The 24802-nt window shown below is 43.9% G+C and overlaps 1 protein-coding gene across 2 annotated transcripts in view; it reads right to left on the bottom strand.

Annotated features, from left to right (window-relative positions):
• The window catches only part of DNAI4 (dynein axonemal intermediate chain 4), a 56587-nt gene that overhangs the window by 26727 nt on the left and 5058 nt on the right, over positions 1-24802 (bottom strand). Inside the window, exons 2-8 of one of the 2 annotated variants that reach the window (XM_068239272.1) lie at positions 19062-19233; positions 11518-11708; positions 9416-9510; positions 4478-4634; positions 2102-2241; positions 712-873; positions 81-275 (exon numbers count right to left, since the gene is read on the bottom strand). In XM_068239272.1, coding sequence (XP_068095373.1) covers positions 81-275; positions 712-873; positions 2102-2241; positions 4478-4634; positions 9416-9510; positions 11518-11708; positions 19062-19233 — 1112 coding nt within the window. The remainder of the gene's footprint in view (positions 1-80; positions 276-711; positions 874-2101; positions 2242-4477; positions 4635-9415; positions 9511-11517; positions 11709-19061; positions 19234-24802) is intronic. The other variant, XM_068239273.1, reaches the window with a different exon arrangement.

Genomic DNA, 24802 nt, shown 5'->3' with positions numbered 1-24802 from the left:
TTTTGTCTTTCAGTACAACACATCACCCCCATTCGGGACTCGCATTACCCACAGATACATCCTGGAGAGGGGGAACCCACCTAGGATAACTGGTAACTGGCGATAAGCAGCCAGCTTTGGCTGGTATATGTTTTCTACCACAACCCTCTCCATGATGACCAGATCCTGCTGAAATTTCTCTAATCTTAAGACCTCTTCGGCATCTGGTTCCATCTCATCCGGAATCCGAGCAAGAGACAGTTTGTCCAGATCTGTGAAGGTGCTGGAGGAACTATCTACAATGTGATTGGAAAAAAACAAAAAAAAGTTGGTGAACAATAATTTAAAATGTGTACATGATCAATTTATGCCATACTATGGTTAATAGGGACAATATCCATGCTAGTGTTAGTTGGGTTAGCATAACACTATATAAATATCTGGCAAGATTTTTTTAGGCCTCTCAGAGGTTTAATACATTAGACTATTATAATTTTGGTATCTCCCATCTCATCTAGTAATTTGCTAATCAAAAGGCTTAAACTTTACCTATTTTGAACCCAGTAAAATGCCATGTATTCTAATAGCATTTTATATTACGAGGCTGTCATACCAGTGTACACATACGGAGGACACTGCAGTAGAACTGGTGACTAGAGGGGCAGGAATACAGCTGTGGTCATATAATTTAGTCTAGGAATCCCCTGTGAAAGATATAAGCAATCAACACACAACCCCGGTCCACAGAAGTCATGGAGGTTGTTCTTTGGCTCATGCTGGACTTGTTGCTGACCACACTGTCTGATCGGCCGATTAGCTCTACTGTGGTTTTGACTGGTGGCTCTTCTGGTGCATTAAATGAATCATACAGATCCCACACTGATGCCATGACACCTGTGAACAGAACAACACAAAAATCACTAAAGAAACGTGTATCCCAAGTCACAAAAATACAGTACAGACTTAAAGACTCTACAGAGAAAAAAAAAATATTGAAAGCTTTAAAAGTGTGACATGGAACTAGAACCTTTAGTGGCTTTTCATACCTAACAACTTTTGAAGCCAGGAAAGAGAGACACTAAGACACACCCCTGCCACATCTTTAGCCACAGCCACATTTTACATGAGCCCCCCTTCCTCCCTTGTGTCTTGTGACCCCTATACCCAATGGTTTCCCTAGCGGTCTAATGTACCCCTGTCCAAAGTCTTCCCTGGCAGTCTAGTGCCCCCCCCCTCCATTCCCAATGGCATTCCTGTTGATCTAATCCTCCCCCCCACCCTATAACCAACTGCTTCCCTGGTAGTCTAATGCCCCCTTTCCCCATCCCCAAGGGCATGGAGAGGGAGGGAAGAATGAAGTCAGGCCCCTCTCCCCACATCCCCATACTCGCCACCACTAATCGCCCAGCCCAGGAGAAAGAGGCAGACCGGGACACAAGAGGTGGTGCCGTGGGACCATGCCTCCCAACCCGGGGCAATCCTAGTGAAATGGGGACGGTTGGGAGGCAAGGGTTTTTATTGTTGTCCTGTCTCCCCATCTTTGAGAATTTCCTTAACTCCCTGTACAGACAGAAAGTGGTCAAATCTCTCTTAAAAGTACACAGACAAAAACTAAACATTGTAATATGAATATTGTAAAAAAGCAATTTCATTAATTACTTTATTTTCACCACATTTTCTCTTTAAGCTGACTGGTGGATTTGAATGGATTTTGAAATGCCATACAGTCAATAAGGAGAGAGAGAGAAAGGGGTATCTGGAGAAATAAAGAAAACTACCCTCCCAGATGTAAGCTTTTCTGAGGTCATGTAACAATGGTTTCACAGTACAAATGCAACAATCTGGACGCTGTTACTCATCAAATGCGCCCTATTTGCCATTTTCAGTGGGCAGGACAGCTCAGGTACAAATAGTTCGGTAAACCGTCTTTGCGCTTTAAGCTGCCTTTTGTTATTAAAAAGGGCCAGGATATTTTAACATTTAGTGCAAATTGTACAGGAGAGGAATCAGGAGTGTCAGCTGTCTGCATATGAATTATTATGAATTATGAACTAAGGATGAAAGCTATGCAAATGATAAAAAAAAAATAAAAAAAAAGTCTGGCAGCAGAATATATCCTTACCGGCATCTTCCAGGATGATTCTGTCACACTGAACCTCCTTACTTTTCGGCGCCTCATTGAAGGTCTGCACTGTTCTCTCTATGTATCGGTCATTCCCCGCTCTGCTCTTGCACAGCTCTGTATACGCCTGGTTTCGCACACTAGAAATCACAGAAGAGTGGGGTGGGGGCATCAGGGTCACAAGAGGTCACACAGAGGCACAAGAAGTTACAGTACTGGAATTGTTGTAACCAACCTGATAGCCAGTGCCCTATGGAATGGTGCCGAATATAAGCATGGGCTAACAAGAAGTCATTTGCAATCAAACTTGCAACTTCCAATAGTGGAATCCCGCAGTGCGCGACATGTAGTTACTAAACTGCAGGCATTCTACAAGGGGATATAGCATAAATTCTGGAACACACTGGATAGACTTAAATAAAGGAGGGTACATATGCACAGTTACTGTCGCCCTCAAGGGCGTGGCTTCAAGTGTGTGGGGCGAGTAGGGAAACAATGGGCTCAGCCTGCACTTGGCCAAGACAATCTGACACTACAGATTTCTCTGGAAAGCAGCTTAAAGGCTGTTTACACTGGTCGCTCGCCACCAGATCGACCAGCAGACAGATCCCTCTGTGATCGAATCTGATCAAAGAGGGATCTATTGGCGCCAAACGGATCGCTCAAGTCCAGTCTTATCAGCTAAACGACAGACTGTACACACGCCCGATTTGACGTCCAAACGATCGGTCATTTGGACGTCCGAAAATCCAACGTGTGTATGTACCTTAAAATTCACATTCATTCTTAAAGTGGAAGTGAACCCAGAAATTCTTCTCAGCTCTAAAACATTAGCCACAGCATGATAACCTTTATGGGGGAAAAAACCCTTCACTACAATTTATAGAAATCTGGAAAAAAATGCAGTTTAGAAGTTGGTTTCACTTGCAGGGAGTACTGAAGATGTTAATCCTCAGTGTTTACTGTATGGGAACATAGCCTTGGCAGGGCTGCTGCAGTCTATTCGCAACTACTGATGAAAACTAATTAGACACTTTGATCTGGGTAAACAGAACACAAATACAAATCAGTGGATTTCTTCAATAACTATATGTGGAATAAAGACTTTTAATTGTGTGCTGTGAAAGAGTTCGGTTTCACTTTCAGCCTGACATACACTGTTGGTGAATGCTGCCTTAGACGCCTGTGGGTCCATTTTTAGGAAAACACTGCAGGAAACGAGCGCTGGACAGACATGGTGTTTGGCTACCTGTACTGTCCCATGGAGGGGGGGGGGGGGGGGGGGTGGCAGGACAGAGTACAAGCAAGTGGCATCCAGTAAGTACGAACATAATAGGCTAGGATGTCATTTATAGATCCGCTATGGTGGCCGTACTCATGCTAGAATCCTGGCTGAGATGCTGCCGATTGCCTCAGCCAGGGTTTATGTAGTGTGTACTACTATGAGGGTTTATCCATAGTAATAACTAAGAACTAACTAGTGTTTGAAATGCTTGCAATATTATTCTATGTGATGTGGCATCTGTGGCAATAAAGGACTTTTATTAAAGGATACCCGAGGTGACGTGTGACATGATGAGATAGCCATGGGTATGTACAGTGCCAAGCACACAAATAACTATGCTGTGTTCCTTTTTTCTTTCTCTGCCTGAAGGAGTTAAAAATCAAGTATGCAAGTGACAATTTCTGTCTGGGCCAGGACCAGGTCGGCCTATAACGGAACCCTCACTGATAAGGAATTGCAGCCATATAACACTTACCTAGCAATAAATGGCTTCTGAGAGTAGGGAAGAGATAAAAAAGGGTCAATGGTTCACAGATTTTAGCTCTGGCATACTTCAGTGAATGTGTCATTGCAAAGAGGCCATGAAACAGTCAAAACTTAAAAAGTAGATTTAAATAGAAAGTAAAGTCATTTTAGAAGAAGGATAGATAAAATTGTTTATCTCATTAGTTCATTTTCACCTCAGATGTCCTTTAAGAATTAACGATCGTGCATCAAACTTTGGGGTTGATGCACAAAGCTTACTTATTTTTCACCTTAACTGATATAAGGAGAGCTAATGCACGAGATAAACAAATAAGGAGAGGTAATTCATGAGATAAATGGATGAGGTGCTCAAGTATGGTAAAGCTGCCTTGCCCAGGCAGTGTTCCACACGTCACCATAGCAACGTGCACATTAATCTGGTAACGCAGGTGGCGCTAAGGGCTAACTGCCGCTGCTCCTCCAGTAGAAGTAACAAACAGTAAAATTGCTGTGGGCTGCCTGCACACGACAACTTTACCATACATTTGTGCTTCAGGCCCAAGGAGAGATAAACCATAAATTAAGTTAGATAAAGAGAGATAAACAATGTCATATTGACGGATTACTTGACGGATTCAGCTTCTTCAGAGTCGGCAGCGATCACGGCCATGGGCACATCCAGCAGCCATATTGTGTCCGTCTCTGTCAGGTACACGTTGATCATCTTGTCCAAATCCTCTTCCCTCGGCTGTTCTTGAACCTCATCTTTCCTGGTGTGGATATCTAAGAAAGCACACATCATGCCTGTTAGGGCTGGTGCACACCATGAGCTCTTCTGAGCACTTTTTAAAACGCTGGCGCTTCGAAAAGCACTTGGCTAATGTATTTGTATTGGATGGATCACACCAGAGCGATGTGATTTTCTTTCCCAAGCGAAAATGACCCGCACTATCTCGGAGGCGATTCAGCCTCAATGTTAAGTATAGGAAAAGTAGAAAATTGCTCTAAAAAATGCTATAACAGAGCAATTTTCCCAAGCGGGTGTTTTTTTGCCTTTGCAAAAGCTGTGTAAAAGCACTAATATAGTGAGCAGGGGAGGAATCCTAGGCACTGTTGCGGGGGGTGGGGGGGGTCTTGGGGAGTTGCGGAAGTATATATGGAAACGATGAGGCACCCCAAGGAGTGATAAAAAAAAAATCAGATGATGATCGGTGATCAAAAATGCAGATGCGCGCAGAACCAATGATATAAAGTACAATAAAGTACCATTTGGTCCGTATACTGGAATCAATCAAGTTCTTTTTATGAATACTGTACATCACAAGTATCATCCGAACACCAAAAATCGTTTCGGCACTGCGTAGGGTCTGCTTTGTCAAGGTATAGAACAGAATGATACGATTACGTATCATTCTGTTCTATACCTTAACAAAAGGGGACCCTGCGTAGCCCCGAAAACGATCATTGGTGATCGGATGATACTGGTGACGTATCAATAAAAAGACAATTGATTGATTCTAACAGTGTGCGGTTCCCTTGGACTTCCAAGGAGTGATAGGGTGAAGGTGAGCTTTGGAATATTCAGTAATGAATCTGGATCATCTACTCATTCTTAAAGGGATACTGTAGGGGGGTCGGGGGAAAATGAGCTGAACTTACCCGGGGCTTCTAATGGTCCCCCGCAGACATCCTGTGTTGGCGCAGCCACTCCCCAATGCTCCGGCCCCGCCTCCGGTTCACTTCTGGAATTTCAGACTTTAAAGTCTGAAAACCACTGCCCCTGCGTTGCCGTGTCCTCGATCCCGCTGATGTCACCAGGAGTGTACTGCGCAGACACAGACCATACTGGGCCTGCGCTGTGCGCTCTTGATGACATCAGCGGGATCGAGGACACGGCAACGCAGGCGTAGTGGTTTTCTGACTTTAAAGTCAGAAATTCCAGAAGTGAACCGGAGGCGGGGCCGGAGCATTAGGGAGTGGCTGCTCGGGCACAGGATGTCTGCAGGGGACCATTAGAAGCCCCGGGTAAGTTCAGCTCATTTTCCCCAGACCCCCCTACAGTATCCCTTTAAGTACCCTAACCCTTCAGCAATACCTTTTGCATAATGCTGGGTACACACGGTACGATTTTACATGCCATTTTCCGACTCGATCGTTTTTTTCCGCTCGAATCTGCACTCGATTCTCTTAGCTTTGCTAATTTTTCTTATCTTTTTCCATTCACTTCTATGAGAAAACGAGCGCAGAATCGATCAGAAGTAATATCTGACATGAGGGATTTTCTCAATCGGATCCATCTATCGCATGGAAAATCGTACCGTGTGTACCCAGCATAAGGTACAATCCAAGCCGGACAACTCCAAAAATTAAATCAAAGCTAGAATGCACAAATAGGTATAAACATGGGTTTTTTAACCCATGACATCACACAGTGGGCGGGTCGAGTGACGCAAACAAAGGTATCGGCTGTAGCTTGAGCAAGTTGATCCGCTGGGCGGGATGCTTGCCGGACGACAGTCAGAGGTCACCGTACACACACCAGATTATCGGCTGACATGGTCATTATTGGCCAACTCAGACGACTTTAGCCTAGTGAAAATCATTCTATTACACAAAATCTTTGCAAAAAAATAAATAAAAATCCTGTTTTAGATAACTTTACATAGCAGATTATAAACATTAGAGAATAGATGCTTCAACAAATAAACTGCAGTAACATAAATAGTTAGGTGGATACTTTATTTAGCACATCCTGGAATTCTCCAATAAAGAAAACCTTAAAGACCAGGGTAATTGATTGGCATAGGCACATTACCGGTAACTATAAACAATGGGTTGGAATGGAGAATTAACTAGTTTCTGGTAGACTAATCAACATACCTTGCTCAGCTCAACATCGGAAAATCTCAGATCCAGCTGCCTCTTTGGTCTCCCACACTATTAGGACATTTGCTAAATATAGAAACCTCCCCCTTATCTCGCCTTGGCCCTCGCCACTCCTTCCCATCCTTGAGAATCCATCTTTCCCTCTGGGACTTAACCCTAAAAGCTATCTCAACTGGAGAGGAAACATTCAATTACGAGCTCATCACTTAATATCAAATGGGGACTGGGTGGGGCTCCAGACATTACAGCGGGAACTGAACTCCCCACAACTAGATGTCTGGAGCTGGCTCCAGTTAAACATTTCCTATTGTCACAAGGTGCTAAAACCAGCTTCGATAGGTCTCTTACAACGTTTGAAAAAACATGTCAAGGAGAAGGACATATGAAAGGAGCTATATCATTGATGTACTCTTTGTTGACGACTCTAGCGCTCAGTCTGCCCACTACAGAGATAAATGGGAACAGGATCTGGGTCTCACATTCAGTGACAAACAATGGGATAAAATCCTGTTTTTTTTCATCAAGTCATCAATCTCCTCAAGAAGCCAAGAAACTGGTTACAAGATTTTCACAAGATGGTATATGACTCCTGACAGGCTTCATTCCATGTTTCTGGCCATATCAGATCTGTGTTGGAGATGTGGAACGGAGTCTGGTGCATTGATACACACCTTTTGGTCATGTGACAAACTGTCTCGGTACTGGGCAGACGTGAGATCTATCACACACACTTTAACTGATTTCTCCCCTCTAGACTCGCCAGCTTTCTTTTTACTACACCACAATACATGGTCAATAAGGAAATACAAAAAAACACTAACTAGGCACCTGGTAAACGCAGCTAGAGCTATAATCACTAGACACTGGAAATCAACAGACCCCCCCCCCCACAGTTAAAGAATGGCTATTTGAAGTAAATTCTGTTTGTACAATGGAAGACCTTACATCTACAATGCAATCCAGACATGAGCAGTTCTGGAAAACATGGTTTGGCTGGTTCGAATACAAAGAGGCACCACAATATAAATCCTTCATGTTTGACTGATGTAAAGCTCTACAGCAACAGAAGCTGGTATTCCAATAACAATATGATATTTTCTTCTCTGGTGTGATGGGACGGACTCAATCTCCTGGTATCTCCCTAGGCCTGTTCCACCTCTTGGACCTCTTTAACTCTTTCTTGCTTTCTTTTCTTCCTCTTATTTTCTTACTACTCTACGTCTCTGGACTGTGTCTTGGTTGGACATATATATGTCTTAAGCTTCTATTAATATAAAGGGACATGATGGATTTTTGGGATAGCTGTTGAGAAGACACTAGGATTCTTTGACTTAATTCTCCTACTGAGAAGGCACTTTGGTGTATGTTCCCTTTGGGCCCATAAGTGCTGTGCAATTTTCGATATATGCAGTTGTTCAAAGAATAGATATGATTTATTTAATTAGCACAGAATGTATGTTGTGACTTCCCTTAGTTGGACACATTTAGTATTTACAATTCTTATCCCATGATAACGTTGATTATCCTGTTCAGCCTAGAATCTCATAGACCGCACTGCTTTGCGGTACATTTTAGCATTTGATAGATTTATAGTACACAGGCAATGTATGTCATCTATTATGTACAGCTTTGTGTCCAATTCATATCTTTGTTAGTTGTTACTGTATTTATATCTGTACTTGTTCTTTTTGGAAAATCTTGAAAATAAAAAAATCTAGAAAAAAAAAAGCTTAAAGAGGAACTTCAGCCTAAACAAACATACTGTCATTAAGTTACATTAGTTATGTTAATTAAAATACATAGGTAATATAATCTCTTACCCACCCTGTTTTAAAAGAACAGGCAAATGTTTGATTTCATGAGGGCAGCCATGTTATTGGTTGAAAGGAGGTGACAGGGAGCATGAGACACAGTTCCAACTGTCCTGGGTGCTGATCACCCCTCCCAGTTGCTAGGCAACATGAACAACAACATAGGAAATCCCATCATGCTTTGCACAGCATCAGGGAAAAAAAAGCCCGGGCAGCTTTCTTTGATGGGTGGAGCTTAGCTAAAAATGCAGCTAAAAATTATGCTTTGGTAAGAAAAACAAAGTTCTGATGCTATGAAACTGTTAAACACCAAGCCTTTTCAGTTCTGCTGAGTAGATTTTTAGTCCGGAGGTTCACTTTAAGTGACATGTGACATGATGAGATAGAAATGTTTATATACAGTGCCAAGCACACAAATAAATATGCTGTGTTGCTTTTCTTCTTTCTCTGTCTAAAAGAGTTAATATTCAGCTAAGCAACTAATAGTTTTTCTCTAGTCGGGATCCAGTCAGGCTAAAGCGTCCCTCACTGATAAGGAATTACAGCCATAAAAACACTTATCTGCCAGAGAACTAGACTTCGGAGAGCAGGGGAATAGATTAAAAAAAAAGTCAATAGTTCATATATTTTAGCTCTCTGAGACACAGGACAGAGTAAGAGGAAACTAAACAATAAATTTACTTTTTTATGTTTTTAATCATAGCATAAAACTGTGGGCTATCTAAAAGTAATTTTTAGGAGTAGGAGGATAGAAACAATTGTTTATCTCATCAGTTTATTTTCACTTAAGTTTCACTTTAAGGATAATTAGCAGACTGCTCCACCATAGGCTGGAAATGAACAATAGGCATTTAAAGATGACATTACCAGACCAGGTGGGCCGGAGTCCTGGGTCCTCTGCATCTTCAGATAGTGACTCTGTCTCATGGCTGGACATAGACATGCTACTGCCAAATGTGGACCTGTTCAAAACAATGACTGAAAATCTAAGTTAACGTGTATACTGTAGATTTTCACACTTATACTTAAAGAGAAACTTTAACCCAGAATCAGTAGCTGATAGAATTCTTTCCTACAATAATTCTTTACCTTTTGTGGAATACATCATCAGGGGCATCTGTCTGGATGATACAGAGGTGAAACGCTTCCCACACTGTTATGTCAGGGCCGTGGCCCTAACAGTTCCCTGTCTGTGAACCTGGTTGCCTTGTGGAAGATAACAGCTGTTGCCAACTACCAAGCAAGCAGCATCCCCCTCCTTGCAAATATATTGGAAATAAAACCACGTTTTAACCTATCACATTGTTAGTGGGGGTGTTTACAGATAATGGCAGTTGTCTGTTTTTTCCCCATGTCTGCCAGCAGTAAAGATGCTGACCTACAGGTTCACAGTGGATCAAGCAACATGAGCAAATTAAACGGTGAATATCAATCATTTTTTGATCCATCTTCTATTTTTTAACTTCTCACTTTGCAATGTCCTGATTTCTTTTTTTTTACCCTACTATCACTTTTCAATAAATTTCCTCTTTAATAATCCAACAACAATCCAAAACTCAGTTTTTATAGGAGGTTTCCATAATTCTGGGGAAAAGAAACAATAATTAATATTACTGTTATATTTCTGTTTGTTGCAGATTACTCAGTTTCTCTTGTGCACAACAATTCAGCAGGCAAAATGGAGATCTGAAGGGCAGGATTTACGTCTGGGGAGGAGGAGAGGAGCACAATTTTCATGCTGAAATGTATAGGAAATTGGTGTGCAGTGTGGGCAGGCAATAGATCCCACTCTGATCAGAATCAATCTAATGGTCGATCTGTTGGCAGATGGAATAATGTATGGCCACCTTAAAGAGAAAACGTAACCAAGAATTGAACTTGATCCCAATCAGTAGCTGATATCCCCTTTTAGATGAGAAATCTATTCCTTTTCACAAACGGATCATTAGGGGGCTCTGTATGGCTGATATTGTGGTGAAACCCCTCCCACAGTGTGATGTCAGGACCAAGGTCCTGACATCACACTGTAGGAGCCTTGTTGCATTGTGGGAAATAACAGCTGTTTCCAACTGCAAAAAAGGAAGCAGCATCTCCTTCCACTGACATCACCTGCCAGCAGTAAAGATGTTGCCATGTGATAAATGTCAGAATGTAAATCAGGGAGAGGAAAGATGGCCCAAAATGGGCAAACACTGACTAAATTATTTATACACAATTATTGTAAAAATGAAGCCCTTTTTTATTACATTATTTTCACTGGAGTTCCTCTTTAAGGAGTACAAAGTCAATGGATGATGGCATCTGCTGCCAGACTTTAGTTCTTAGGTTTGCATCAATGGACACAGCTGACAAGCCGGTGAGTAACCACGTTGTGTACCAAATGGTAAGAAGGAATCATTGAGATCAGCACAAGAGACACACAGACATAGTAAAAACAGGCACAAGGTCATGGCAGGGAGCACAGGAAATGACAAAGGACCTCTTTACCAAATACACACCTTTAATAACGGCTACCAAAATATCATTCCATTTCGATTAACAGTTTAGCAATGTTTGCAGTGTTGGCCAATGATTTTCTGGACTAGCCAATGAAGGCTATGCTGCTGATGTTGAAGGACACCTGAACACACTGTACACATAAAGTAGTCATGAATAATTGTTTCAGGTGATGAAAATCTATGGGATAGAGCAGCTTGAGGCCCCTTGTGCAATGCCCTGAGAATCCATTCTTGGACTATCAGGAGCATGAGGAGAGGGACTTAGCTGCAGTATCCTAATCAGCGATCTATGAGGAATACACTCCAGGAAGGAGAAAGAAGAAGTTTAGGTCACACCAGAGGCCTAGGTGTCACTGTAACAGGAAATGAGGGTAGACTCCTTAGCAGAGGCACAGATGCATTCCAGAAGCTGAAATGCTACTGCGTTCTATCCTAAAACAAAACAAAAAGAAGTTGGACTGTCAAATATACCTTGAAAACGGTCCCACAAAACTGGCGCTAATTCCAGTCTGCTGAAGAGACAGTGTAGAGAAGAAGTCGGAGGCCGTTATACCAGAGGCGTCTGGCGGGGTGAAGAGTTTGCTCTGTTTATTGGGGGCTGCGCCAGGCTCTGCTTGGAATAATGGCCGAGGCGTGACATCATTCCCTTCATCATCAAAAACCTAAAGGGAGGATAAAAAAAATCCAGGTAATATTACCTTTAATTAGCTAATCACCATCGTAAAAGACAAGTGGAAACATAGTTTAATTTCAATGCAGATAAAAGGGACAGTGAGAGATAGGCTGTTTGATATTGTGCTGTGTAGCTGCTCTGCTACTTGCAGATCACCAGCTAGGAATCACCGAATAGTCCTTTTGAGGACTCTTCCTGATTGCAAAAGTCCTTTGGAGGACTGACAATGACATTGACCCTTGCTGTACTTATTATTTGTCACTGCTTTTGTGTGTACAACACCCCCATATACAGTGTAGTGTAGTGTGTAGCTGTGCCACTGTTTATGCCCACTATCACTGTGCGCAAAAGTAATATATTGTCTTACATTTGTGCATGCTGTGTTACCCCCGCACAGCGTCATAGCACCACACATGTGACTGACCGTACAGTGTTATCGCTGATATCAATACCACCCAAAGAAAGCCTAACTGATGGTGAGGAAAACTATTCATAGATCATTTAATTGTGATAAGTAGTGATAACGTTATTGGCGAATGAATGGGAGAAGCACTGAAATGTAAATATTGCTTTGGTCCATAAGGGGGAAAAAAACCGTTAGTGGTAAAGTGGTTCATGGTCCACTATCATGAAAAACTGTAAGATGTGAAATACATGTGTAGGCATAAATCTAAGAGGTTTATTAGTCCCAGGGTAAAATGCTCTGCAAGTTACTTTGTTTCCTAGGTTGCTGTCACCAGGGTTGCTCTCCAAATTCGGGAATGTAATATGTACCCGAAATTTCGGGTCATTTTTCATGGTTGCCGAATTCGAACCACGAATCCGAATTCTGACGATTCTAATTCGAATGTACCCGAATACTGTTTCTCAAATTCGGCTAAAAATTCGTGTTCGAAAATTCGGCTATATTTAAAAAAAAAATCTCTCTCCCTCCTCCTCCTCTCCATCCATTCTCTTGTATCATCCATCATCTTGCAGGGAGTTGAAGTTTTTCAAAGCAGCTTACATACCATGGCAGGGAATTGAACCCAGGTGTGAGTGTGTAGTAGGTATCTGTTTTACCCCCTAGACCACCAACCACCCTACATGCTAAAGCTGGCCTAGCATGTACCATTATGATCAATCCAATAGAAAAAGTAGCATGATTAAGGATTTGTACTTTTTCAAAAGCCAGCTTACATACCTTGGCTGGGAATTGAACCCAGGTCTCAGTGTGTAGTAGGTATCTGAGGTATCTGACTTACCCCCTAGACCAACAACCACACTACATGCTAAAGCCAGCCTAGCATGTACCATTATGATCAATCCAATAGAAAAAGTAGCATGATTAAGGATTTGTACTTTTTCAAAAGCCAGCTTACATACCATGGCTGGGAATTGAACCCAGGTCTCAGTGTGTAGTAGGTATCTGAGGTATCTGACTTACCCCCTAGACCACCAACCACACTACATGCTGAAGCCAGCCTAGCATGTACCATTATGATCAATCCAATAGAAAAAGTAGCATGATTAAGGATTTGTACTTTTTCAAAAGCCAGCTTACATACCATGGCTGGGATTTGAACCCAGGTCTCAGTGTATAGTAGGTATCTGTCTTACCCCCTAGACCACCAACCACACTACATGCTAAAGCTGGCCTAGCATGTACCATTATGATCAATACAATAGAAAAAGTAGCATGATTAAGGATTTGTACTTTTTCAAAAGCCAGCTTACATACCTTGGCTGGGAATTGAACCCAGGTCTCAGTGTGTAGTAGGTATCTGAGGTATCTGACTTACCCCCTAGACCACCAACCACACTACATGCTAAAGCTGGCCTAGCATGTACCATTATGATCAATCCAATAGAAAAAGTAGCAATAGAAAAAGTAGCATGATTAGGTTTTTGTGACCCAAGGCTATGACCTCTTTGGCCTAGGGGCCCGAAACTCACCAGTCATGATCCCCCTAAGAGTCCCTTCAATGCTAGAAAATTTGGTACTGCTGAGCCATTGCCCTTTGAAATGGTGTGAGATTTTGGAACGGTAAATAGGAGGCCCAATAAAAGCCTATGGGGAATTTTACCACTTTTGCACCCTTGTAACTCTAGTTTGCAGAGATGTAGGGAACCCATCTTTGGATTCCAAGTATAACAATATGCCTTCTACCTGCATGAGACATGTCGTGAGGTTCAGACGTTGCTAACGGCCATGGCTGCGACTTATGTTCGTCAGAATTTCCACCATTGACATTGCCCAAATAAACAGGTTTTTGTGACCCAAGGCTATGACCTCTTTGGCCTAGGGGCCCGAAACTCACCAGTCATGATCCCCCTAAGAGTCCCTACAATGCTAGAAAATTTGGTACTGCTGAGCCATTGCCCTTTGAAATGGTGTGAGATTTTTGAAAGTGAAATAGGGAGCCTAATGGAAGCCTATGGCAGAATTCAGCACTTTTGCACCCCTATAATTCTGGTTGGTTATCATCACCCGCCGACTTTAGCAGTTAATAGCAAAGGCCCCTTACATCCTAGCAACACCAAATTTGCAGGATATGTTAAAAAGATAGCAGGAAACAATATTTAACGGACTTCCGAGGCCACAAATGTGAAAAAGTAAAATACCTTTTCATAATCCAGATCCATGGAGGACGCCATCCGCGCCCTCCCGTTCATTCCCCCATGGCTCCCGCAGTAATACCCTCCAAACGGGTCGGGTTCTCATTCCCCCCTCAATATGACCGCCACAGATTGCCGCTGCTGTGCAGTCTGCATAGGCGCGATTGCAGCTGTGCAGCTCTAGGACCTCCTCCTGCCGCGTCATCAATATGCGTGCATACATCGGACGCATCGGGAGGAGGCCCTAGAGCTGTGCAGCCGCAGTTACGTCTATGCGACTGCGCAGCCGCGGCAATCTGTGGCGGCCATATTGAGGGGGGAATAAGAACCCGACCCGTTTGGAGGGGTTGGGACCCGACCGGGGCCGTTATTACTGCGGGTGCCATGGCGGAATGAACGGGAGGGCGCAGATGGCATCCTCCATGGATCTGGATTATGAAATGGTATTTTAACTTTTTTCATTCTTGTGGCCTCATAAGTCCGGCCTTGTTTGCGCTGATCTGTGCAGCGTGGGCTCTCCAGCCCACAGCAGACAGCCAGGGCGACCAGACTTCCCCCCTTTTTTCCCCACTAGGGGAATGTCCTGCAGGGGGGCTCTGATCGGTGCCAGCTATTTGCAATCAGCGGGGGAAGGGGGGGGGGTGGGTGGGTTGGCTCCTCAAAGCCCCCCTCCGCAGCGATTTTCCACCTCCTTTCCCTTCCCTCCCTCTCCTCTTTCCCCTGGGCGGCGCAGGTATTTTTGTAAATTTTTTTCCCCCTCATGTAGTCACTGAAAGATCTCAGGTGTTAGACACCTTGAAACATCTTTTCCATCACTTTTCTGGCCAGCAGAAATGTTTCTAGTTTTCAATGTTCGCCTCCCTATTGAAGTCTATTGCGGTTCGCGGAAGTTCCTGCGAACCGAACCTTCTGCGGCAGTTCGCGAACAGGGTTCGCGAACCTAAAATCGGAGGTTCGGCCCATCTCTAATACCTACTACACACTGAGACCTGGGTTCAATTCCCAGTCAAGGTATGTAAGCTGGCTTTTGAAAAAGTACAAATCCTTAATCATGCTACTTTTTCTATTGGATTGATCATAATGGTACATGCTAGGCCAGCTTTAGCATGTAGTGTGGTTGGTGGTCTAGGGGGTAAGACAGATACCTACTACACACTGAGACCTGGGTTCAAATCCCAGCCATGGTATGTAAGCTGGCTTTTGAAAAAGTACAAATCCTTAATCATGCTACTTTTTCTATTGGATTGATCATAATGGTACATGCTAGGCTGGCTTCAGCATGTAGTGCGGTTGGTGGTCTAGGGCAGGGGTCCCCAACCTTTTCCGGCCCAGGGACCAGGGACCACTTACTGACCAAATTTTTCTCCGAGGCCCGGGGGACGGGGAAGGGGGGTTATTGCGCGCGCGACCTAGTGGACAGTATTGTGCGCAGCGGGTTACGGGGGGGGGGGGGGGGGGGGGCTGGGGTGCAGTATAGCTAGTATAGTCCCAGTATGGGTCGGTAGTGCCCTAGTATAGCGCCCAGTATAGCTAATATAGTGTCCAGTATGGGTAGGTAGTGCCCCAGTATAGCTCGTAAAGTGCCCAGTATAGTGCCCCAGTATGGCTAGGCTAGTATAGTTACCCCAGTATAGCTAGTATAGTGCCCAGTATGGCTAGTATAGTGTCCCAGCATGGCTAGTATAGTGCCCCAGCATGGCTAGTATAGTGCCCCAGCATGGCTAGTACAGTGCCCAGCTATAGCTAGTATAGTGCCCAGCATGGCTAGTATAGTGTCCCAGCATGGCTAGTATAGTGCCCAGTATGGCTAGTATAGTGCCCAGTATGGCTAGTATAGTGCCCAGCATGGCCAGTATAGTGTCCCAGCATGGCTAGTATAGTGCCCAGCATGGCTAGTACAGTGCCCAGCTATAGCTAGTATAGTGCCCAGTATGGCTAGTATAGTGCCCAGCATGGCTAGTATAGTGTCCCAGCATGGCTAGTATAGTGCCCAGCATGGCTAGTATAGTGCCCAGCATGGCTAGTATAGTGCCCAGCATGGCTAGTACAGTGCCCAGCTATAGCTAGTATAGTGCCCAGCTATAGCTAGTATAGTGCCCAGCTATAGCTAGTATAGTGCCCCAGCATGGCTAGTATAGTGACCAGCATGGCTAGTATAGTGCGCAGCTATAGCTAGTATAGTGCCCAGCATGGCTAGTATAGTGCCCAGCATTGCTAGTATAGTGCCCAGCTATAGCTAGTATAGTGCCCCAGCATGGCTAGTAAAGTGCCCAGTATGCGTAGGTGGTGCCCCGCGGCCGCCGCTTCTGTTACCTTATGAGCGGGCGCGTGGCCGCTTCCGGATTCCCCATGCGCCGCTCTCATTCATGCAGTACTATCTCCTCCTATAACAGCAGCGCATCTTGCGTCTGCTGTAAGGAGGGAAGGAGACGGGGCAGCGGCTTCCTGTAGCGGCGATATGCATCGCCGCTACCATGGGAACCGCTGCCCCGCCTCCTTCCCTTCTTACAGCAGACGCAAGACGCGTTGCTGTTAAAGGAGGAGATAGTACTGCATGAATGAGAGCGGCGCATGGGGAATCCGGAAGCGGCCGCCCGCTCATAAAGTAACAGAAGCGGCAGCCGCGGGGGGGGGGGGGGGGGGGGGGGAATCAGGGGGCAAGATGACAGACCCGCCGCGGCCCAGCTGGAAACTGCCAACGTACCGGCAGTGTGCCGCGGCCCAGTGGTTGGGGACCCCTGGTCTAGGGGGTAAGTCAGATACCTCAGATATCTACTACACACTGAGACCTGGGTTCAATTCCCAGCCATGGTATGTAAGCTGGCTTTTGAAAAAGTACAAATCCTTAATCATGCTACTTTTTCTATTGGATTGATCATAATGGTACATGCTAGGCCAGCTTTAGCATGTAGTGTGGTTGGTGGTCTAGGGGGTAAGACAGATACCTACTACACACTGAGACCTGGGTTCAATTCCCAGCCAAGGTATGTAAGCTGGCTTTTGAAAAAGTACAAATCCTTAATCATGCTACTTTTTCTATTGGATTGATCATATTGCTACATGCTAGGGGGAGGAGGAGGTTGATTTTTTGCAAAAACACAGTCGAATTTTCGAACACGAATTTTGTGCCGAATTTTAGTAATGGAATCCGAACCAAATTCGAATTTTGAGATTGCACCCGAATTCGAATTTTTCCGAATCCGAATTTTACTTGGACCCGAATTTAAATGTACCCGAAGCGAATTTTGGTACATTCGAGCACCCCTGGCTGTCACTTTCACAGTAGGTTTCAAAAATCAGACTGCTCTAAACCTCTTAACAGATTTTGGACTAGTCCACCTCCTTACGGGGCTGTGGAGTCTGAGTCGAGGAGTCTGTGGTTCCAAGAAACTGAGGAGTTGGAGTCGGATGATTTTTGAACCAAATCCATAGCCTTTGTAAAAATTAGACTAAGTAGTCTGAGACAAAGTGATTTTAGGTACCTGGAGTCGGAGTCTGGTTTCATAAACTGAGGAGTCGGAGTCATATGATTTTTGTACCGGCTCCACAGCCCTGTCTCCTCATGGGGGATTCTCTATCTGGGAGAATTTACCTCACTTCCAGGTATATTCACTAAACTGTGGTATGCAGAATAACATGCATAAAGTCCTACCGCATGATGAGAAAAAAAGTGTTGTGCAATACATTATATGCAGTGCATTATGCTGTGCTCATCTTTAATAAGACTTTACGCACCATCAGGGCCGGCTCTCTCATGAAGCAAGGTGAAACATTTGCATCAGGCGCAGAAATTACTGGGGCAGCATTTTTGTACTGTGTGTTTAAACTAACAACATGCAGTCAGGAGTAGGAGGAGAAGCCAGAGGAGAGCGGGTTGAAGAGGTCATCATTGGGGAAAAGCAGCTTGTTGTGCTGTGTGAGGAGTCTGACAGGGAGTGAGGAGGGGGGCAGCAGTATTTTAATTGACTTGCACGACACAAGGGAGGAGGTAGCACTGCTGTCCTGACTAAGGAGCGATGGAGTGGCTGAGGGTGAGCAGTTTGTCACAGACTCACAGCCATCCAGTGGTGAGCTGCAGCATGTCATGTGAGAACATTAAATGAAGCAGAGTAAATTGTCGGGTGCTGTGCGATCATTCCAAAATGAAGGGGGGGGGGGGGGGGAAGTGTTTGCATTCCTATAAGTTTGCCACAGGCAGAAAGAAAATTGCTAAGAGATTGGCAGTCTCATATTGTTTCCAGTACAGGAAGAGTTAAGAAACTTCAGTTGTTATCCATGCAAAAGAGCTTCTCTAAACTCTTCAATCCAACTTGGTTTAGAGACGGTCCTATTTTCTGAAGCACTTATACATTAAAGAAAAAGTGCAAGGCAGCTTCCGTTAAGGTTTTACTGCAGGGAAGTTCAAAGGGTCATTAGCTCTGCTCTGTTTCATAGTTTAAAATACAAAGTGTGGTTTGTAATTGCAAATATGACCGAATGATGCAATGTTATGTAAAAAAAAAGCTGTATAACTGAAAATAATAATGGGACTCTTTTCTTTGCTACTAACGTTGAATTAATTATCCGTACTACACATACAATTCATTATATCATACTTTTTTTTCGCTTCACTGTCACTTTAAGCATAATTAGCACATTTTTATATCATTTCTTTTAGATCAAGCTGGCAGTCTCCATGCTATAGGGGTTGTGGAAAACAACAGCTGACAACCAGCACAGAACAGAGTCCCTCCTGCTCACTGACCGGCACAGTCTGTTTCCCGCTGGACACGGAACTCTTATCCATGTTTTTGCTGTCCACATGCAGACTGATGCTCCTCCTGCTGGACATCCCCATCATGCTCCGGTTTGCTCTGCTTTGTGTGACAAAACTGGAGAGGTTGATAATTTTCTTCACATGTGAAGCCATTTTAGGCCTGAGGAGAGAAAGAATGGCAAAGTCGGTTAGCGCAACTAGGTTCATCTCCACTTCACATTCAATTTTTAAGATTTTGTCATTGCAACTTTATTGTACACCAGGCAGAGAAACAGGAATGTAGTAAATACTATATTTTTTTGGACTAATATAAGACTCACTTTTTCTCCCCCAAAAGGGGGGGGGGGGGGAAGTCACTGCTTCTTATAGTCTAAATACAGGGAGTTCCTGACTTGTGAAGTCCTGCCAATACGAACCTCCAACCCCCTGCAATGTTAGGACTCCCTGTACTGTGCCCATGCAAAGGAGGAAACAGGGGGACAAACTGAGGACACAAAGGGGCATAGAGGAGGACACAAGGAGGACAGAGGCAGACACATGGGGGACACAGGAGGACACAAAGTGGCATAGAGGAGGACACAAGGACAGAGGCAGACACATGGGAGACACACGAGGACACAAGGGGGACACAAAGGGGCATAGAGGTGGACACAAGAAGGACAGAGGCGGACACATTGGGGACACAAGAGGTACAAGGGGACAAAGGGGGCATAAGCCACAAGATGCCCCTTCACCATGGACGCACCAGGTTTAGTATATACAGCATTTTTTCCCTTGGTTTTTGTCCGTTAAAACTAGATGCGTCTTATAGCCAGGAGCGTCTTATAGTCTGAAAAATACGGTATGTTTTCTAGAGAAAGCTTGAAATCCAGCAGTCTTTTATTGCACACTGTTTATTAGAGAGCACATCTATAGTGCACATGCTACTGTATCCATTTTCTTTCCTGTGCTGTCTGACCCCAATTACGGTATGAATACTCTCTGAAAGCAAAATGGCAGAAGACTGTCTCCATCTTCTCCTCTGTGGCTACATATTTAGCATGGGAATAGGGTTGAGTAAAGAAGGCTAAAATCAATGGGATAGTGGAGAAGGGTGGCTGGAGCTGTTGATCATGGGTTGTGGTGGTGGCACTTACAAATTCATATCTGTCTAACTGTTGCTTTGGAGCAGAGGATCATGGTATTTTTGGTTAAAATAAAGTAACGCTACTCTTAGGGATAGTTAGAGCCACTATCGCGAAAAATTGTAAAATTTAAAATATGTGTAAACACATACAAATTAGGGCCCTTTCACATGGGAAGTTGAACTACGCGCTCAGTGAGAAGTTGCCAAGCAGCATCTAGCAGTTACCAGGCAGCAGCAAGCAGTTACCAGGCAGCAGCAAGCAGTTGTCAGTTTGAGAGGCTTTTCACTGCCTAAACTTATCAACTGCTTATGTAAAAGGGCTCTAAGAAGTACATTTCTTCTATTGTAAAATGAGCCATAAATTACTTTTCTCCTATGTTGCTGTCACAGTAGTTAGTTGAAATCAGATGGAACGTCGCTTCATGGGGGATTCTCAGTATTACATTTATTCTTTACATAAGCACTCAATAGAAAGGATTTATATAAAGATGCAGGCTGCCTCCCTTACCCATTTGCACACTAATCTGGCAGTTGGACTGAGCAATTGCCGTTCACTAAGTGCTTTTGAAGATAAAGAAAACTGAGAATTCCCCATGATGAGATTGACTAGTCCAAAGCCTGTCAGTTCTGTCACATTTCTAATACCTACTGTAAGTCACAGCAACATAGGAGAAAAGTAATTTATAGCAGATTTTACTCTGGGCGAAACATTTTTATTTATGTGATTTCATGTATTTTACATTTTTTAAGTGTTCACAATTGTAGTCCTTTAATGCAGAATCTTAATTTCTGCCTCCACTGAGCCCTCCCCCACTTTATTAGGTACACTTTGCTCTCTTCCCATCAGCACCACTGGTACGTGAAGACACAATTGTTGTCGTCCAAAATGATTGGGAATTGATCCCGCGGAAACAGTTCAGGGGCTGAGCGTTGTACAGACACCCTGCTCTGCTATATCAGAGGGAAGCATCTGTTGCTATCGGTCAGAAAGGACGGATGATGGAGCAACACACATTGGAGCAGATTATGATCCGAAGGTAAGAAGTGTGTTGGATCATTAAAAAAGGATGGGGTACACCGGTACACACTCTGGATTTAGTAAAGCGTAACATGACTTTACAGTCTGACTCAAACCCAAATGCAGAGAAAGTGCTCTTTAAGCTCTGAAAAAAGGAACACAGCCTAGATCTAAGCAGTACTTGAAATGTACACATTGAACATGTGTTTATCTTATGTTACATGTCACTTCAGGCATCCTTAAAGGACAACTGAAGTGAGAAGACTATGGAGGCTGCCATGGTTAATTTCCTTTAAACAATACCAGTTGCCTGGCAGCCCTACTTACATATCAAACAAGTAAAGATCATCTGCATGAGGGTCATAATATATACATGAAAGAGAAGCCCAGTCAGCTCTGAAATGTATTAAACAGTAATAAATCTTTATTGAGGCACCATAAACAAAAAGTCTAAAAACAATTAAAAACATAAGGACAGCCAGGGGAAAATAACACATGCGTCAATCACCAATATGTTAAAATATAAAGACCTCTAATTAAAGTTAGATTAAAATCTATAATAAAATCTATGTGGCTGCAGTAGTGTCTGAATAACACCAGAAACAAGCATGCAGCTAATCTGTCAGATCTGACAATGTCAGAAACACCTGATCTGCTGCATGCTTGTTCGGAGTCTATGGGTGAAAGTATTAGAGGTAGAGGATCAGCACAGGACAGCCAAGCAACTGGTATTGCTTAAAAGGAAATAAACATGGCAGCCTTCATATACCTCTCTCTTCAGTTGTCCGTTAAGGTGCCCATACATTAGAAGATGTATGGGCAGATCACCTCAGAAGATGTATGGGCAGATCACCTCAGAAGATGTATGGGCAGATCACCTCAGACGATGTATGGGCAGATCACCTCAGAAGATGTATGGGCAGATCACCTCAGAAGATGTATGGGCAGATCACCTCAGACGATGTATGGGCAGATCACCTCAGACGATGTATGGGCAGATCACCTCAGACGATGTATGGGCAGATCACCTCAGACGATGTATGGGCAGATCACCTCAGACGATGTATGGGCAGATCACCTCAGACGATGTATGGGCAGATCACCTCAGACGATGTATGGGCAGATCTCACCTCAGAAGATGTATGGGCAGATCTCACCTCAGAAGATGTATGGGCAGATCACCTCAGACGATGTATGGGCAGATCACCTCAGACGATGTATGGGCAGATCACCTCAGACGATGTATGGGCAGATCTCACCTCAGAAGATGTATGGGCAGATCACCTCAGAAGATGTATGGGCAGATCACCTCAGAAGATGTATGGGCAGATCACCTCAGAAGATGTATGGGCAGATCACCTCAGAAGATGTATGGGCAGATCACCTCAGAAGATGTATGGGCAGATCACCTCAGAAGATGTATGGGCAGATCAACAGACAAGAACTCTCTCTGATCAGAGAGAGATGTGTTGCCTGCGTACACCCTGCAGGCTGTTTTCTGATCAATTTCAGCATGAAATCTCTTGGGAATTGGCCTTGTGACGCTGCCTTACTCCTCCCACGCCCCCCTTGATGCTCAGTGCAGAATACTTTACCAGTCCGTGTTCCCGGCTGGCTCCGTCTTTATACATGCGCCCCACGTTGTTGCCAGCGTAATCGTGTCTGTGACATCACAACCACGTGAAGCGCGTGCATGAAGACAGAGCCAGTGGCGGACACGGACAGATAAAGAATACTGCACTGGGCATCGGAGGTGGGGGGGATGGTACATTAGGAAGGACAGCGCGGGGGGTTGCATTACATTTGGTGCTTGTCCCAATATTGCAATGCTGTTACCGCTGTTCACCCGATCAAGAAAGTTAGCCCTACATCTTGCAGCATATTTGAAAGATACATGGGACCAATTTTGGCCCAAAATGTGTTGCATCGTCGATCGGTCATGCTCTTGGCGGCACTGATTTTCATCTGATTCGATAATAATCATTGAATTAGATGGTTGATCAGCGGCCATGACACCTGATGTATGGCCACTTTTAAAGAGAAACCATATCCCAATCAGTAGCGATACCCCTTTTACACGAGAAATCTATTCCCTTTCACAAACGGATCATCAGGAGGCTCTATATGGCTGATATTGTGGTGAAACCCCTCCCACAGGAAACTCTGAGGACCATGGTCCTGGCAGTTTCCTGTCTGTGAACCTCATTACATTGTGGGAAATAGCTATTTACAGCTGTTTCCAACTGCCAAAAAAAGCAAGCAGCAGCTACTTCCAGTGACATCACCTGCCAGCAGTAAAAATGTCACCATGTGATAAATGCCAGAATGTAAATCAGAGGAAAGCTTTTACAATGGGAAAACACTGACAATCATTTATACATTATTATTATTATTATTCTTTTTTTTATTACATTATTTTCACTGGAGTTCCTCTTTAAGATGCTGAAAAAGTACACTCAACTTCTTATACTGGATAAAGCTTAAATTAACACGTCTATTATTAGTTGTATAAAAGCTTTCATAGATGTTAAAAAAAGAAAGCAGATTATAAGGAGTGAAGGAGATTCCACCCCTTCGTAGAAGATCTAAGGGCTCATTTACACTACGGCAATTAGCAGGCGATTCCCGCTAATCGCCAAAACACTATCGCGTTTTAAAGCGCAATTATAACCCTATGGCGGTGATCTCACTGGCGCAATTTCCGCCGATGGTGGGCATTTCCCGATTAATGGCAATCGCAAAACATGTCACCTGCAGCATTTTGCTGCGATTCTCAAGAGATCGTGGTACAGTGCTTAAAGAGAATCTGTATTGTTAAAATCGCACAAAAGTAAACATACCAGTGCGTTAGGGGACATCTCCTATTACCCTCTGTCACAATTTCGCCGCTCCCCGCCGCATTAAAAGTGGTTAAAAACAGTTTTAAAAAGTTTGTTTATAAACAAACAAAATGGCCACCAAAACAGGAAGTAGGTTTATGTACAGTATGTCCACACATAGAAAATACATCCATACACAAGCAGGCTGTATACAGCATTCCTTTTGAATCTCAAGAGATCATTTGTGTGTTTCTTTCCCCCTGCATCTCTCATGCACTGAAGTTTCAGGCTGCTCTTTTCTTCCTGCAAACAGCTTTGCCCTTGTCTGAATTTCCTCAGTATGTGAAAGCCCAGCCAGCTCAGAGGAGGATTTATTCAGCTTGTAAAAGATAAGAGAGAAGAGAGAAGCTGCTCTAATCTAAATAATACACAGGCAGTGTGCATAGAGGGGCCTGGAAGGGGGAGTTCATAGCAGAACCACAACACTGAAGAACTTGGCAGCCTTCCAAACACAGGCTGACAAGTCTGACAGGGGAAAGATACATTGATTTATTACAGAGACTGTGATAGTAGAAAGTGCTGCAGTAAGCCAGAACACATTAGAATAGCTTTTGGAACTCGTAGGATGATAAAAAACAGGATGCAATTTTTGTTACGGAGTCTCTTTAAACAAGCGCTGATCACGATTGTCGGGAATCGTGGGAGTGTACAGTGATGTTACCGTGCTAAGCGCTACTGTTTTGCTACTTTGTAGTGTGAATGGGCC

The sequence above is a fragment of the Hyperolius riggenbachi genome, chromosome 6 (genome assembly GCF_040937935.1).
Source record: "Hyperolius riggenbachi isolate aHypRig1 chromosome 6, aHypRig1.pri, whole genome shotgun sequence".
In the NCBI taxonomy this organism is placed as follows: domain Eukaryota; kingdom Metazoa; phylum Chordata; class Amphibia; order Anura; family Hyperoliidae; genus Hyperolius; species Hyperolius riggenbachi.
Note: the sequence above shows the minus strand (reverse complement) of the source record. Positions and strands in the feature narration are given on the sequence as shown.